This window comes from Globicephala melas, chromosome 9 (assembly GCF_963455315.2).
Source record: "Globicephala melas chromosome 9, mGloMel1.2, whole genome shotgun sequence".
Taxonomy (NCBI): domain Eukaryota; kingdom Metazoa; phylum Chordata; class Mammalia; order Artiodactyla; family Delphinidae; genus Globicephala; species Globicephala melas.
Window position 1 is genome coordinate 79,109,873 of NC_083322.1, and position 17,853 is coordinate 79,127,725.

Here is a 17,853-nt window from a genome sequence, read left to right on the forward strand (position 1 = left end):
TCTGTTGATAGACATTTAGGTTGTTTCCATGTCTTGGCTATTGTAAATAGTGCTGATGTGAACATTGGGGGGCATATATCTTTTTGAATTGGAGTTTTCGTCTTTTCCAGGTATACACACATAAATCTTTAAGACCATCAAGGACCTCCTTCTTCCAGACAAATTCAATGGATTTTCCTCTCCCTTTTTTGGATGGTCATTTTCCTCCTAACTGTGGTGTTCACCACGTGGCCCCCTTCTTTTTCTCTCGGGTAGATCATCTGCACACTCCAGTTCTTTGAAGGAATAGCTAAGCCAGGGGTGGTTAGAATGGGGGCCATGGAATAATCTCTGTTATGGGATGATTTCCTCCCCCCCAACCCCTAATTCATATGTTGAAGCCCTAACTCCCAGTCCTGAAAATGTGACTTTAAAGATGTGATTAAGTTAAAATGAGGCAATTAGGGTGGGCCTAATCCAGTCTGACTGGTGTTCTTATAAAAGAGGAAATTTGGCTACATTAAAGAGACATCAGGGATATGTGCTCATAGAGGGAAGGCCATGTGAGGACACAGTGAGAAGGCAGCCATCTGCAGGCCAAGGGGAGGCCTCAGAAGAAGCCAGAGGTGCCAACACCTTGAACTTGGACTTCTAGCTTCCAGAACTATGAGAAAAGAAATTTCTGTTATTTAAGCCACCCAGTCTGTAACATCTTGTTATAGCTGCCATAGCAAACTAATAAAATCTCCATATTAACATTATAAGTATGTGAATATGGAAAGATCCTTCAAGGGATCCGACACCGAGAAGATTAAGAATCTTTGCATTAAGGAAGTAGTTCTTAAATTGCTGTCCTGTCTGGATCCTGTAACTCTCATCGAGTGGGTCCCTGAAATCCACATTTATGACACGCTTTCTAGATGACTTTTATGTACACAAAATCTCATAACAGTTTTCCTGAGCCCTCATTTCCTATGTGGAACTAAGGCCAGGAGTTAGCAGCTTCCCACTTTAATGTGATTCTGCTTTAGAGTAGGGGAAATTGAATAACCTACTTATCCTTGATTGTTTTGGCCTAATTGTACCCTGAGGCCTTTAATGCTAGAAAGACTGCTTTAATGGAGGAAATGACCTGTGAAGACTATATAAGGATAAGAAAGCTGGAGAGTGATGAGTATTTATGAACTGCATCTTAGGGAGCTAAATAGAACAGTAGCTGGCTGTTGAAGCTTCAGGGTTCCATCCAGCAAGGATGTCAAGGAAAGTAGCTACACAAATTATTAAATTGAATAACTTTGCTGCATTCAAGGGTAAATCCTTGTTTTGTGGGGCCTGAAGTATATACAGTTTGCTGGGCCACTTCAGGAAATATAATTCAAACTTAAATTTCAAAATTGCTAACGCCCCTCCCAGGGCCACAGAAGGGCTGGGTACTCGTGAGGAATTCTGAGAGGTAAGCTACATTAACTCTGAGGTGACTTCACCCCACCTGCATTTGTTATTTTGTACTTTTCTTGCCTATTTCCACAGAATGATTAGCAATAAAACTCCACATAGACTTTCTGCATTTATTTTCAGTAACAGCAGAGTTAGACAAGGTCTACTTCATAAACAGTCTGTTTAAAAAAAGTAGACTTAAGAATGAGAGGGCTCCCCTGGTGGCGCAGTGGTTGAGAGTCGGTCTGCTGATGCAGGGGACACGGGTTCGTGCCCCCGTCCGGGAAGATCCCGCGTGGCGCAGAGCGGCTAGGCCCGTGAGCCATGGCCGCTGAGCCTGCGCGTCCGGAGCCTGTGCTCCACAGCGGGGGAGGCCGCAGCAGTGGGAGGCCCGCGTAGCGGGGGGGAAAAAAAAAAAGAATGAGAGTTGGTGCCTCAGTGCTGTCCAGGCTCTGCAGATGTGATGTTTCTGCTTCTTGGCCAAGTTCTCCTCCTGTCTTTCCTGGACCTTACTCCTTCAATGATTTACCTGTTATTATATCTTTAATCTCTCCTGCTTTATCTTTGGGTTTCTTAACCTCAATACTGTTAACATTTGGAATAAGTCTAGGTTGGAGCAGAGAGTGTCCTGTGCCATTGTAGGATGTTTAGCTGTATCCCTGGCTTCTATCCAATACACTCCAGTAGAATGCTGCCCCTGCGTCATGATAATCAAAAAGTCTCCAGACACTGTCAGATACCCCCCGGGAGGCAGAATTACCTCAGGTCAGACCACTGTGTCTAGCCCATCATTTTATAAGCAGGATACAGACCTCTCATTTAAAAAGTCCCACCATAAACATATATCTACTTGGTGCTACCACATCCCTGCTTCTTCCCCTGGGATCAGTCACCTTGGAAGAGTAGCCAAAGCCCATTTTCCCCACTTTCTCACTTTCCATTTATTTCTTAGTTTTTAATATCTTTTAAAATGTAATATGTGGGGCTTCCCTGGTGGCGCAGTGGTTGAGAGTCTGCCTGCGGATGCAGGGGACACGGGTTCATGCCCTGGTCTGGGAAGATCCTACATGCCGCGGAGTGTCTGGGCCCATGAGCCATGGCCGCTGAGCCTGCGCGTCCGGAGCCTGTGCTCCGCAACGAGAGAGGCCACGACAGTGAGAGGCCCGCGTACCGCAAAAAAAAAAAAAAAAAAGCTATCCATGTTTAAATTGGCTTTTTGGCTTTTTTTTTTTGGCCGCACTGCATGGCATGCAGAACTTCCCCAATCAGGGATCATACCCATACCCCCTGCATGGGAAGCACGGAGTCTTAACTGCTGGACCACTGGGAAAGTAAAAAATCTTCTTCATTAAATTTCCTTTCAGTCACTACTTAATTTTAAAATTATCATTCTGTATTGAGGAAGAACTTCCAATCTAGATCATCTGAAAAGGAATGTACCTGTTTCTTCTCATATTCTCCACCCCCAATTTATTTATACCTAGTGCAATATCAAGATGTGGCCAAAAGAGATAATGAAAGTTTATTATGTTATTATTAAATTCTCTAGTTAGCAGCTGTACACTCAGCAATATTAAATGTTTTTTGTTTTTGTTTTTTGCGGTACACGGGCTTCTCACTGCTGTGGCCTCTCCCATTGCGGAGCACAGGCTCCCGACACGCAGGCTCAGCGGCCATGGCTCACGGGCCCAGCCGCTCCGCGGCATGTGGGATCTTCCCGGACCGGGGCACGAACCCGTGTTCCCTGCATCGGCAGGCGGACTCTCAACCACTGCGCCACCAGAGAAGCCCTAAATGTTATTTTTACATGATGCATAGTTATTTGAACTTCAGTCTGGTGAAATGTAATTTGAGTTAAATCTAAGGGGATTTAAATATATGCATGCAAAATTAATGAGTTACGTTTTTTTAGCGTTAAACATGTAATTCAGAAGAAACTATGTATGTTAAAAATATGATCAAGAAAGGGAAGCAAAGGAATAAATACAAAACATCCTGGTATATTGCTAGCATTTAAGGAGCATTTAAGAGTAAAATTTACACAATTATTGAGTAATTCAAGCAGTTCTTAAAAAGAGGATTTAAAAAAACTTTTCCTGTGACTCTAAAATATTTCAATAATATATGATAATATTTCAAAATGGTAAATAATAATATTAATTAGTAAACCAAAACTAGTAATGAGTTAAAAATCCCTCTAGATATTACACAAAGTAAAGTTTTTTCATATAGCACCTAACAATTATTGAAAACATTTTTGTGCTGTTTTCCATATTCCATGAGAAAAATTTATTTCCTAATTCATATTTATCAGGTTTATTTGTATTACCATAAAGAAGCATCAGCCATGGTACCTTTATTTGTGTTTCTTTATTGGTTGAAAGTTTGTCTTCATTCTTTCTGATCAACATTTCATTTCTAGAATGAGATATAATGGATCAACAGCTACATTTTTTTTTGATATTTGACAGAAAGAGCCAACAGATTATTTTTTTGTTTTATTTTAACTTATTTCCATTTGCAGATATTATAAGACCTTTTGAAAAGTAGCAGAATGTAATAGCAAAGAACACGTTTTATAGCCAGATTGCCTGAACTCCCGTATCTGGTCCAGCACTTAGGCGATGAGTGATCTTGGTCAGCTTATTCCATAGCTCTATTTCTCAGTTTTCTCATCTGTAAAAGAGAGATAATCATAGTATTTATCTCACAGCTTTTATAAGACAGTTTATTGACTTATTAGTTGCCTAGGCCAGTGCCTGAAACATAGTATTATCCAAATATTTGCTATCATGGTTATTATCTAAACAAGACATAGAATCAGCACATGATTCCTATGTGCTGCCATTTCTAACTGAGGTAGGAGAGTACTGCATATTTTTAGAGATGATTCAACTAAGTTCTAGAAACAGTCATGGAGATACGAAGTATGCAGAGATGAATAAAACAGTCCCTACCCTAAAATATTTCTAATGCAATGGAGAAGATACATACATACACATCTGTCACAGGTAGCACAGTTTGAATAGAACTATAACAAAGGCCCAAGTAAAATGCTAAGAAAGTATACAGAAGCTGGGAGTTGAGGTTTCCTGGAGGAGATATAATTTAAAATTGGACTTTGAATCGTAGTTGGAATTTTGATTCACACAGATAGGTAGTGGGAACAGAGAGAGTACAGGGAAGAAGGTCAGACATTTTAGAGCACTTTGAAGTAATGACTTGGCTGAAGTAGATAGGTGAGTTGGGGCCTGAGGGTATCAACAGGGTAGAATGAGAGTTAAGGATGGAAATGGGGTTTAGACCAGATCCTGAAGAATACCGACTGCTGTGCTGTTGAAACTGAATCTTCTAGGCAATGCAGGAGCCAGTGGGAGAGTCTGAATACGTGTAAAACACAATCAGAATGGTAGTTCAGCATGATTGCTTTAGCAGCAGCATGTTGGGTGAATGGAAGGAAGAGGAGAATAGGGCCATGAGGCCAGTAAGTAGCAGTTAGAACTTAAAACCAGGTTCGCTTGTCTTAGAAGCCTAAGGTCTTTCCACCACGTCACAGTGTTGAGAACCAGGCTGCTGCTCTGGTGTGAACTCCGCGTCTCCCAAGGTGGTCTTCAGTGTACTGTTAGTTCTGCCTTTTGTCATGAGGTGTTTCTTTCCTCTTGCTTCTTATTCCCTTTGCATGACTAACGTTTACCTTCGTAATGGTTAAGAGACTAGTGGAACAGTTAGTGGTTGGTGACAGTAGTGGAGGAAAACCACTGACAAGTGCGAGAAGGAACTGTCTCCCCTTGTTAACTTAACGGCAAAGTTGAGTTCCCCACGAGGCTCCGGTATTTCAACCACAGGTGAGGGACTAGATTGTCCATCTCCTGTCGACATAGCCCCTTGCAATCTGTGCACATTTGAGAAGTACTGAGATTCCTGAAAAACAAATCAAAATTATTCTCAGGGAGGTAGCAACAGTAGTTTGAGGTATAAAATCTTTTCTTGTTTCATTTCATGAAGAAATCAAAAGTGGAAATGTTTGTTTATTTAAGCTGTATTTTATAGGAAGTCATAAAACATTCCATATTTAGTAATAAATATTCACTTTAACAAATTTTCACCCCTGGCTTTCTCCAAGTTTCTAAATTTCAGCTTTATTTTTCTAAAATTACTCTCACCACCATTATTTTAAGCTAAAGTTACACTACTTAATTTGGATATCTCTAAATATAACTCAGTCACTTCTGTTTGTAAAAATATTTATACTTTTCTCGTTTACTCAGCTTTACTGAATCCAAGGTGAAAAATAATACTTGAATTTTAGAATTTAATTTTTTTAAGTGAGAGAAAGGCATTAAAATCTAATTTGCATATAAAATGGCAAATGGTATTTCACATTAATGATGGCAATTTAGTAAATTTCATCCATTAAAAAGGGCACACACAAGGCCGGAAATGTTTGTGTCATAATAATAGTGTTCTAATTCAAAAGCTTTGGATTATGAACATTTCAAGAACAAATCTTGTCTATAGTCCAAAAGATTATAATTCTGGTATACAAACTACTTGAATAATGACAGCCATTGTAATTAAGTATAAAAGCATAAGCAGTAAGGATAACGTGTCAGGTTAAAACTACCATTTATAAACCATTAGGCCTCTTTTAATGTGTTATACTCAATCTATTTTCTTGATTTTAATGACATTTATAGGACCTTTCATTAAAATACACATTGATGGACACTGGTACTATATATAGATATAAAATAGATAAAGAAAGACTAAAATATAAACAAACGTTTTTCATTAGAATAATAGAATTAGGAAGAGAATATTAGATGAAGTTATAATAGTGTCTTAATCACTTAAATGTATTCCAAAGAAGAGAGACTTATATTACCTGGATCATTTTATTTAATTTTTTTCAATAAAAAAAGAAATAATGTTTTTTAGACAGTTAAATTATTGCTTCTTTGTTCATTTGTTTTTGCTCTCCAAAATCTCTGAGTGTCCTAACATCTTGTAACAATAGCATTGTTAAATCCTTAATCCTGGTGTAATTAGGAGACTCAGTAGGGAGTCCGGGTAAGAATTACTTTGTAATTTAATTTTTATTTTATTTTTCTCCTTTGAGATATGCAAGAATAGTAAATGGCCTGTTAAAGTGCATTGGAACAATTAAATTATATTGTAGGAGTGTTGTGATGAAATGATGTGTATTTAACCTTCTGCTTTTTGTACCTTTCTCGGTGCAGAGAATTTGGAAGTGTCATTACAACCCTGTTGCTTAACTGCCTTTAAAAATGTTTTATGCAGAACAAATAGCTTAATTTTATGGGTTTTTGTTGATGGTATACTCTGGAGCAGAACCAAAAGGCATCCTTACTGCCAAAACAAATGAGGAAAATCATTTCCCTTACTGTCTTGGCAGAACATTTGTACGTGATGGCTTTAAAATAACTTTTGATTTCCAGTGAGATCATTCTCTGATCTTTTCTCACCTGAGTGGACCTTTGAATGCAGTCCTGAGCCTGTTAAATTTTGTTAAAAAAAAAAAAAAAGAAGAAAGAAACCAAAGCAAACTAATGTATAAACAACAACAAAAGCAAAACTTGAGTAAATATATAATGACATTGTTCATTTGGAGAGTTCCCCTGTGTTGCACTTTAGTGGGGAGTGTTCATAATTTAATCTTCTACCTCTCTCCCTTCCATGGACCCAGAGTGATCTGGTTAACACCCTTTTCTCTACCCTCAGAAATCCTGCCAGTCTCTCAAGCTTGCTAAATCCTGCAGGATTTCCTCCCTGATTAGACTGGAAAGTTACTTGTCTCCTTTATTTGATACTGCTTGCAGCATTTTCATGTCAGTGAATCTATATCTCACACTTTATTGTAGGATCCTTTACTGAATTGACTTTTTGAAGAATGTGATAAAGAAATGTTGACTGATACAAGTCTGCCAATAGACAATGAATGAGCAGGGATTGCATTTAAGGCCTTATGCCAGGTAGGCATTTTAGGGCTGGGGCAATAAGTCACTGCCTTGCCCTCTGTAACTTATAGCCCTAATAAGAGAGCTGAAGTTGAGTACACATATCATTATAGTCATAGATAGAAAACGTAAGAAAAGCAATATAGAGGATCAAAGGAGGGAGACATACTATCTGTTGAAAAAGTTAATCAGGAAACGTCTTCTAAGACGTGCCTGAAATAATGATTTCATTATTCCTAGAGCAACTGCCACTATTAGGTTTGCTGCTAGAAACAACACATGTTCTGGCAATCCTAGAAAAGCCATGTATTGTCTTCGCCACCACATAATATATGATATTTTGTTTGTGTCAAGAACTGTGAAGGATCTGAAATTTTACCTTGCTTTTAAGACAACAAGTTAGCCTGTCATAGTTTCATTGATGCTGGCAGAAGACAACGCCTGGGCTAGAGACAGAGGACTCTGTCACTCACAGGACAGCAGGTAGCATGAGCCTCGTGTTTCCATCTTGTCTTTTCCTCCTCAAGTCCCATAGGGGATGGGCAAAGCAGCCTAAGTAGACGCTGTACACACAGTGAATTTGTGTCATACCCGCTTTACCAACCTCCAGCTCAGAAAACTCCCAGTCTTACAAGGGATTTGCTAGCAAAGCTGTCCAACCTTTGCCCAGAGGGAGACATTATCTTTATTATCCTGGTCAGGAAACAAATCTTCTATTTGCCCTGAAGAGAGATTCTATCTCTGTCTTCCAAGGCTCTTTGAAAAGATAATGTGGAACAAAAGCTGTCAATAAAGTATAGGAATCCTCTAGAGAATTGCCCCCCAGACAATATGTTCAAATAGTCCCGGAAATAATCCTTATGAAGCAATGATTGAGGAGAATGAGGTAATACGTTGAGGTTGTTGTATTGTCTGGATACTATTTCAACATTGAAAAGCTGAACTTTGGTATATTTTTCCAAGGAATTAGTTATCTAATACTTTGAAATTGTAGAACTGTGATTTAAAGAAGTCACCGTTTTACATAATGATGAAAAATGAATAAAAAAAGATGCTAATATTCTAAGAAGAAAAGTGCTGCATCTCATAAATTAAAGGTGTTAAGAATATAAAAGCATTATTCTGCTCTACTGGTGAGGTATTCTCCGATTTATTCATGTCGGTAAGCAAATTAGTCATGAAAATCTTTCCAATGATGGATGATCCTAAAATGAATTTGTATTTTGAATTTGTATTTACACACACATATACATTCTAGCATATCCTTTTGAATAATTTATGCATCCACAGTAAAATTATAATTCCAAAACCAAATTGAATCTCAAATTAGAATAAGTTTTAGAAATCATCTGAGAAAACCTACTGCTCAGTGCCTGAATTTTTTCCAAAATAAAGGATAAGTGAAGTTTATCAATTCTACAACTTCACTTCCAGAATCCTATTGTCAAGTGGTGTTGGTAACCTCCCTCAGGCTGATGTTAAGCCTGCGGTCGAACCTGACATTGTCTTATTTATGTGATATCTTTCCTGAATCATATATGATCCACTGATAGATCTACTGCTATAATGAAGAACATTGATTCTAGGGTATTCTATGTGCGCTTTGGACTTTTTAGTTGGTTTTCTTTTATATCCCTACTTTTTTCCTTTTGTCTTTTTTCTATGTTGCAACATAACAAAAAGCGCTTGTGTTTTTATTTAAAAGTTTATATACTGCACTATGAAAGCAAAGGAACACAGGAATGCTGACTATTGTTAGTAAGAAACTTCAGGGGGCTCATTACACTAATAATAACATCAAAGTAATGTCATACACCTATAGTGCAAACCCTAGAGTGCTTACTCCTATGATAATAAATTTAGTCATAAAAGGATCATCATAATCAAATGCTATTGTCAGCACTTTTATAAATCCCCAATATTTTTCATGTATCGGGGCCTGGATTTGACTACGTAATGTGTGAGTTAAGTGACAAACCTCTTCCCCATCTAGCATATAAATACCTAACCTGATATTGTATGGGACACAGCTTTTTTAAAAATCTTAAATTTTGACCATATTTGGGATTCAAACATGTATATCAGATTTCAAAAACTAAAATGCCTACAGGGGCCACTCAGGTAAAAGAAAAGTCTGAAGAGAATCAGAGAGTGCCTGTCCCAATGAAGGAAGACTTCAGACTCAACTCCAGAAGAATGGTGCCACATAGGAAGGCATGCCTGTTGCTTGCCTTTTAGATTTTTCTAGAGACATTGTACACCAGGGCGTGTAGATCCAAGGCACAGGCCTTTGGAGGCTATGAACAAAAAACTATAGGGGGTTCTGGTGAAAGTCAGCATCGCTCAGAATAGAATTCATCATCGCTGACCAGCAGAGCCCATGAAGATGATACATTAGCATGAGAAGGTGATCCCTTGGAATTCAGAAAGAGACACAAGAAAGGGAGCCGATTGAGCTTTTTCAGTCAGGGGAGGGGGAGTGATTGATCCAGCAGGTGAGGGGATAAGCTATTAACCTGGAGTCTCTTAGATCTTGAGGCACAGGAAACATTTGAGAACTTATCAGTTGCTACAATTACTTAAGGGAATTGTATACCTTGGTTCCCACCCATAGATCTGCACTGTAGAGTTGGACAGAGAAATACGCATTTTTTTTAAAAGAAGCTCCCAAATAATAGGTAAAGTTCTGGTAAGGATTAAATTAAATGTTGAATCTGAAGTGCTCAGTACAAAAGTTAGAAAGCTGATAATGCCAGGTGTCAGTGAGGATTGCTGGTAGAGTATAAACATGTCACCATCCTGGAGAGCAACCTGACACTACAGTAAAACATTAAATGTATGCTTCGCTAAGACCCAGTGATTCTGCTCCTGGTTATACATACCAGTGGTATTCTTATACAGATCCCAGAGGGACGTGTACAAAAATGTGCTGCTGCTTTTGGTGGGGGGGGGAGGGGGGAGGGAGTGGTTCTTGTCAATAAAGTACTTTATTAAAACAAAACAGACTATTGTGGTAAGAAGCCTTTTCCCAAAGTAGCTTATACACCATCACTTGTGGTGTAGTCACTGCAACTGAAATGAGCTGTTCATGGAGATCATAAACATTAAACTGATTCCTCTAGGTTTTATTGGGAGAAGATGTGCCGATGTTTGCCGTGGTGGAGATTTGGAGACAATTTGGATGTCCTCATTGGGAGAGTAGAAGAGGGAATATGGGGGATCCATACCCCAAATATTACAAAGCCGTTAGAAACAACAGACTGTGTGTATACATAGGGCTTTGTATAGGGGTCTTCAAAACCCAGTTCTTAGTATAAAAGATGAGAAAGACTTTACATAAATTAAAATATACCATTTACATAAATTAAAAAATGCACAAAAAGCAATATACACTTTATAAGAACATATGCAAACAACAGAAAAACTGTTAGTCTTTCCAGGAACAATTTACAGTGATTGCCTCCTGGAGGGATGCAGGGAGAACATGGAGGGGGGAAGGGAAGGAAATAAATAGATAATTAAAATAAGAGAGGGACCTTTTAAGACCAATGATAATAATGAGCCCTCAGTTGCATAGTATAACAAACTCAAACCTCTGCACATGAGTTTATAAAGTAGAAGAAAGAAGAACTAAAAGTTCTTGCCACGCTGTCTGGCACATGGTGTGATTAATCTATCATTTAAGCAAAAAGAGGAACAGAAACGGTCTGAGAAAAGAAAAGGATAGAGAAAACCATTTCTTGCATTCCCCAAAAAAAGTACTTAATGATTTCTGCCTGTGGTCCCAGCAAAGTGCTAGGCACTATCTGAGATGAAAAAGAGGTATTTGATATATTCTCTCTTCAATGAAGAAACCAACAAATTTGAAATACAACGAAAATTTCCCGAAATCCAGTGGGAAACTGGTAGAGTTAAATTATGTTTTAAAAATAATCAAAGATGTTTGTGGTGTATTATGAAGTGATACATTATAAACAAAGGATGAATTATAAATTCATTCATTATAAATCCTTTCATTCTTTTGTGCACAAATGTTATTGAGAGTCCACCACACCAGGTTCAGTGCTAAGTGGTAGAAATGCAAAGGGAACTTAAGGAGGTTCCTGGCCTTTGGGGGTCAGACAAGTTCGGGAGAGAGATTGGACAGCAGAGGTCACAGTAGGTTAAGTGCAGAGCAGTGCTGGTTGAAGTATGGGTGACCTCTAAAGGCCTGAGACTTGAGATGAACCTTCAGAAAGATTAAAAAAAATAATAAGTAATAATAAAGTTTAGCATAAAATAAAAGCTAAAAGATAAGTGCCTTAATTTGGCAAATAATGCCATAAAGAAGATAAAGTCTTGCTTGATCTTCTCAAAGAAGGAAGTAGAACCAACAAAAATAGAACAAAATAAAATGTATTGAATTGCAGAAGAAAAATGAAATGGTTTTTCCGTGTGGTTTATTTTTATATGCAGTTGCATAACAGTCCATTATCTTTTATTCCAGATACACTGGCCAAGTACAGCAGTAAAAACAGAAGAATGCATAATGAAAGGAAAAGATGCCGTGAGTATTATTCATTGTAAATTAAACAAATCATCAATTATAGTCATGGTCAGTGACAAAAGACTGAATCTCTAACCTTTTATTTGCTCTTAAAACACATATATGCAATTCATTTCAAGAATAAATATCTATCTCTCTCTATATCTATAGATATATATATTGATATATACATATATATCAATATATGTGCACAATACATACATGTATATATACACATGTATACGCATGCACATATATACATGTACATGTATATACATATACATGTACATGTACATTTTCTATATATATAATATATATAATTTCTATATATATAATTACTTAAAAATTAATTTCAGTGTAGAGGTAGAGTAGGGCACCAAGGTACCATCTAGATCTTGGTTTTATTTTGTCTTATAATATTTTAGTCAACTCAGATTTATAAATTCCTTCTAGTCAGGCTTATCTCCTATGTACTGGGGACAAAAATAATTTCAGGTAATTTCTTAATTTGAGGAAAAGCTAAGCACCGTCTTTGTGAGATTTCATCTCACCCTGATTAGTAAATTGGAAACAAATGAAGAAACTAAAGGAGAAAAAACAAAAAACTTGAAAGAAGATGGCAAAGGCAGTAAACATGCTTTATATATTCCACATGTTTTGAGGATGTCTCCTGCTGAAAGAATCAATATTCCATCTCTCCATAACTTCCCTGCAGCATGTGAAAGGGAAGAGGTGGTCCAGCAGCAGCAACCCTGCCATAGTTGCTAACACACGCGTACACGGGTGAAAGGACTTTTCACGTGCTAGGAGTAGCTGGCCGACGACACAATTCACAGCTTTGGAGGAAGGCATGCACAGCTCCTTTTGAAAGTTAACTCATCCTTTTTTTCAGTAAGAAAAAATAATACCATGTAGAAATCTAACACACATTATACCAACTCCTGATTCTAACGGCAAAGGGATGAGTCAAGACATTCTTGCTGGCTTAGTCTACAGCGTGATGCTGAATAATTGAACACATTCACAGGCTGTGTCAATCTAAGCCCACCCGAGCCAAAATTTGGTCTAATCGGCTTACTCAAGCTGTGACAGTTTCAAGAGAGGAGAAGCAGGTGCTTATAGCAATATGAAAATAGGATATTAGATTTTCCCAACTATACGGGTCATATACAGACTAGGATGCTGCATGAAGGGGAAATTAAAGGAATAAGTCTATCGGTGTGCCCCAGATAATCGGTTCAGTAGTGTGTTACTTGTTCTTACCAAGGGAATGCTCTATTCTGAATCACTTACGATGAGATAGGTCTGCTGGCTTTTTCATCCTAATACTGTTGTATGAGAGAATTTAAAAGTCAGAATCTGACCTTATAAAACATAATATGTACTGATTATTGCATGTACTAATGTCAAAGTGCTATTTAGCAATAAAAGGGTTTAGTATTTCTCTCATAATTTAAATGAACTAGCAGTACCTGCTTTGCCAACAAGGTATTTGCTAAAATTAATTTAGTCAAGTTTTGTCTGAAGTAATTTTAAACTTACTTTCACTCAGCATACTCAACTAATGACTGATCTATTAAAAGTTTGTTACACATGGAGTGTGTATCAGGTACTGGGTTTGATTAACTACAGAATACAAAGATGTGTAAAATCAAGATTCTGTCCTTGATACGATTACAGTTGAATCCCATTATGGGCAAACTAGAGCTCTGGGGCCGAATGTGACCTGCCATAAATGAAGTTTTGTTGGAACACTTCCATATACATTCATTTTTCTGTTGTCAACGGCTGCTCTTATGCTATAGCTGCAGAAGTAAATAGTTGCTGCAGAGACCAGATGGCCCATCAAACTAATTATATTTAGTCTCTGGTCCTTTATAGAAAAAGTTTGCTGATCTCAGGACTGTAATCTTATAGGTATAAAATGTTATTTTTGTCAGTTAGCTTTCTATCTGTTTACTTGAAAATTCTCTATGAAAGTACTTTATATGAATTTATGAGTTTGAAGATATGACTTATTTGCCCAAACATCAAAACTCTGTAGTGCCCTAAGGTCTGCATATGTTCCCTTAAGGGTAATGAAGCTTTTTCTAGTTATTTGTTTTCTGACTTTATGCTGATTCATTGTTTATATGAAATTTTAAAAAATAACAGTTTTGGGAAGAATTTAATTATTTAGTGAAACATATTGCCATGTAAATATACCTGGACAGATTTCTGAACAGTGCTTTTTCTAAATTCCTCATGTACTAGAATACATGAAAATGATACACTCGCATTATTAAATGTAATTCATACATCGCTGTATTGGTCACCTCCGTCTCTTCTTCCACTGGTCCTTGTCTTCTTTTCATCTGCCCCCTTTGCCTTCTCTAACCAAGCATGGGTTATACATGAGATTTCTAGGGCTCGGAAAAGCAATAATCAAAAAAGAACTAAACATATTCATTACAGTAATCAATTTCTTTTTTTTTTTTTCCTGCTTTAGAGTGAGTGTGCAAATTATGTTCGGGTTTTGCATCACTATAATAGGACGCACCTTCTGACCTGCGGTACTGGAGCTTTTGACCCCCTTTGTGCCTTCATCAGAGTTGGATACCATTTAGAGGTATGATGATTTCATTCATTGCTCTCAATGAATTATCAAAAGTAATGCTTAAAAGAACTTTGTTTTAAAAGAAAGGTTGTGGCATTTCTTCCTACAAAAGAGAAAAGCATTTGTGATCTTCTGATTAAGCTTGCTTGAGTCAGATAATCGATCTCCCTGGTGCTTTAAAATTCTTGCCAGCTACAAAATCTGGGAACCAGTTAATTCTTTATGTATTCATTCACTGAAGAATTTCATTTACTTAATTTGTCTGCTTAAAAATATTTCTTAATATCAAACTGTGTTCTCTGTTGTCTTCTTATATAAAATTTTATTGGTGTAAGTGCCAAACTAGAATGAATATGTATATATATGAACATATATATACAAGCATATACGAAAATAAATTACTACCTGCAGTTTTTAAAAGACATGCAAAGGCTTGTTGATCCTGTAATGACTCCTTTTCTTGGCCAGGTGAGGTGGGAGAGGTAGAGTTGGGCTGGGGGGATATTGCAAACTGACTTAAGATAAACTTTACCTGATGAGAGCTATACATGTCCTCCCCTGAGACCCCACTACTAGATGGTATGGTATCATGAAAGCAAATCCCAACTGAATTCTGCCACATACACCACATTGTATTTACTAACAAGCAGGCTTGACATTCAGTCATATAAGCGGTTTCAACAAACTGGGTAAACTCTCAGCTTTGGTTTATTTAGGCACATTTTCAAGCGCCTTACATCAGTTTCACTGTGAATAAGCATACTGAACAATATACTGATGTCAGGGTCTGTTACCTTCCCTTGTCGTCAGAAGGCAGAATCCTGCACAAGATGGGACACAGATAAAGCAGAGCTCTGGATGATCTATAGTTAAGCAGCTAGACTCTTTCTCTCTCTCTTTTTTTTTTATTCAAGTATAGTTGATTTACAATGTTGTGCTAGTCTCTGTTGTGCAGCAAAGTGACTCAGTTATACACATGCGGACCTTCTTTTTTTTAATATTCTTTTTCATTGTGGTTTATCACAGGATATTGAATATAGTTCCCCGTGCTATACAGTAGGACCTTGTTGTTTATCTGTCCTGTATAGAATAGCTTACATCTGCTACTCCCTTGATTCTTGGACCCCATTTATGAAAGGGCAGCAGTGACTATAAAATATTTTCAGCTGCCACATATGAAGAGCAACATTCATTTCACTAGTGAAAAATTATTTCTGATATTCCTGATACTAGTTAACACACATGTGCACACATAATTAGCAGTATCTGAAGTGCTCACTCTAGCTGCCTTTGGAGAGTGCCCCTGATTGAGGCACTTCAGCTGTTAAGCATCCTTATAGGCAGGATTTTTGATTAGCATATTTTAAATGTTAACTAACCACCCCTAGTTGTAGATTAAACTTAAGTAGCGTACACAAACACATCACAGTATATTTACTAAATTATTTTAAAGAAACAATGCAGGTAATATAATAGGAGAACATTAGAAGGCAAGTAAGTCCAGTGCAAAGTCAGAATATTTACATATATACAAATATACAAAGTATACATATGTATATACATATGCATATGTACATATGTGTATACAAACACACAGGTATACATAAATACAAAGTCAGAATATATACAACTTGTGTTGCAGATTTATTGGTGGCAGATCCTCTCAGTTTTCATTTATCTGAAAACGCCTTCATATCATCTTTATTTTTGAAGGATATTTTCCCTGGATATAGAATTCTGGGTTAACATTTTTTTTTCCTTAAGCGTCTCAGAAATGCCTTATTGTCGTCTAATCTCTTTCTCATGTAGATTTAGGTTTCATTCATGCTGATATTATCCTGTTTGTAACTGCTTTATCTTTCAAGATTTTCTCTTTGTCTTTGGTTTTCAGTAGTTTCTCTGTACTGTGCCTTTGTGTGTGTGGTGACAGTGTTGGAGAGATTGATATTTATATTTCTTGGGATACTAAGATTTTTGGATACAGAGTATATGTTTTACACCAAATTTTTGGCCATTGTTTTTTCCAAATAATATCTCTGCCTCATTCTCTCTCTCCTTTCCTTCAGGGACTCATAAAAAGATAGATAGACAGACAGACAGACTGACTTTTGGGCAGTGTCCCACAGATCACTGTGATTCTGTTCATTCTTATTCAATCTTTTTTTCCTCTGTTTTTCAAGTTGGATAAATACCTTTGATTTATTTTCCCTTTCTTCTGACATCTCCCATATGCTGTTAAGCCCACTCCATTAATGGTCCATGTAAATATTGTTCTTTGCAATTCTAGAATTTTCATTTTGTATATTTTCCATTTCTATCCTGAGGGCTCCCCCATATTTTTATTTATTATGACTCTATTTTCCTTTAAACTTTTGAACATATTTTAATAGCAGTTTTAAAATCCCTGTGTGCCCCATTTATGATAAAAACCCTGCAGAAAGTAGGCATAGAGGGAACTTTCCTCAACATAATAAAGGCCGTATGTGACAAACCCACAGCCAACATTGTTCTCAATGGTGAAAAATTGAAACCATTTCCTCTAAGATCAGGAGCAAGACAAGGTTGCCCACTCTCACCACTCTTATGCAACATAGTTTTGGAAGTTTTAGCCACAGCAGTCAGAGAAGAAAAGGAAATAAAAGGAACCCAAATCGGAAAAGAAGAAGTAAAGTTGTCACTGTTTGCAGATGACATGATACTATACATAGAGAATCCTAAAGATGCTACCAGAAAACTACTAGAGCTAATCAATGAATTTGGTAAAGTAGCAGGATACAAAATTAATGCACAGAAATCTCTGGCATTCCTATACACTAATGATGAAAAATCTGAAAGTGAAATCAAGAAAACACTCCCATTTACCATTGCAACAAAAAGAATATCTAGGAATAAACCTACCTAAGGAGACAAAAGACCTGTATGCAGGAAACTATAAGACACTGATGAAAGAAATTAAAGATGATACAAATAGATGGAGAGATATACCACGTTCTTGGATAGGAAGAATCAACATTGTGAAAATGACTCTACTACCCAAAACAATCTACAGATTCAATGCAATCCCTATCAAACTACCACTGGCATTTTTCACAGAACTAGAACAAAAAATTTCACTATTTGTATGGAAACACAAAAGACCCCGAATAGCCAAAGCAATTTTGAGAACGAAAAATGGAGCTGGAGGAATCAGGCTCCCTGACTTCAGACTATACTACAAAGGTACAGTAATGAAGACAGTATGGTACTGGCACAAAACCAGAAATCTAGATCAATGGAACAGGATAGAAAGCCCAGAGATAAACCCACACACATATGGTCCCCTTATCTTTGATAAAGGA

The 17,853-nt window shown here is 37.2% G+C and overlaps 1 protein-coding gene across 1 annotated transcript in view; it reads left to right on the plus strand.

Annotated features, from left to right (window-relative positions):
* The window catches only part of SEMA3E (semaphorin 3E), a 265,807-nt gene that overhangs the window by 156,042 nt on the left and 91,912 nt on the right, over nucleotides 1-17,853 (plus strand). Inside the window, exons 3-4 of the mRNA XM_030856994.2 lie at nucleotides 11,881-11,940; nucleotides 14,408-14,527. Coding sequence (XP_030712854.2) covers nucleotides 11,881-11,940; nucleotides 14,408-14,527 — 180 coding nt within the window. The remainder of the gene's footprint in view (nucleotides 1-11,880; nucleotides 11,941-14,407; nucleotides 14,528-17,853) is intronic.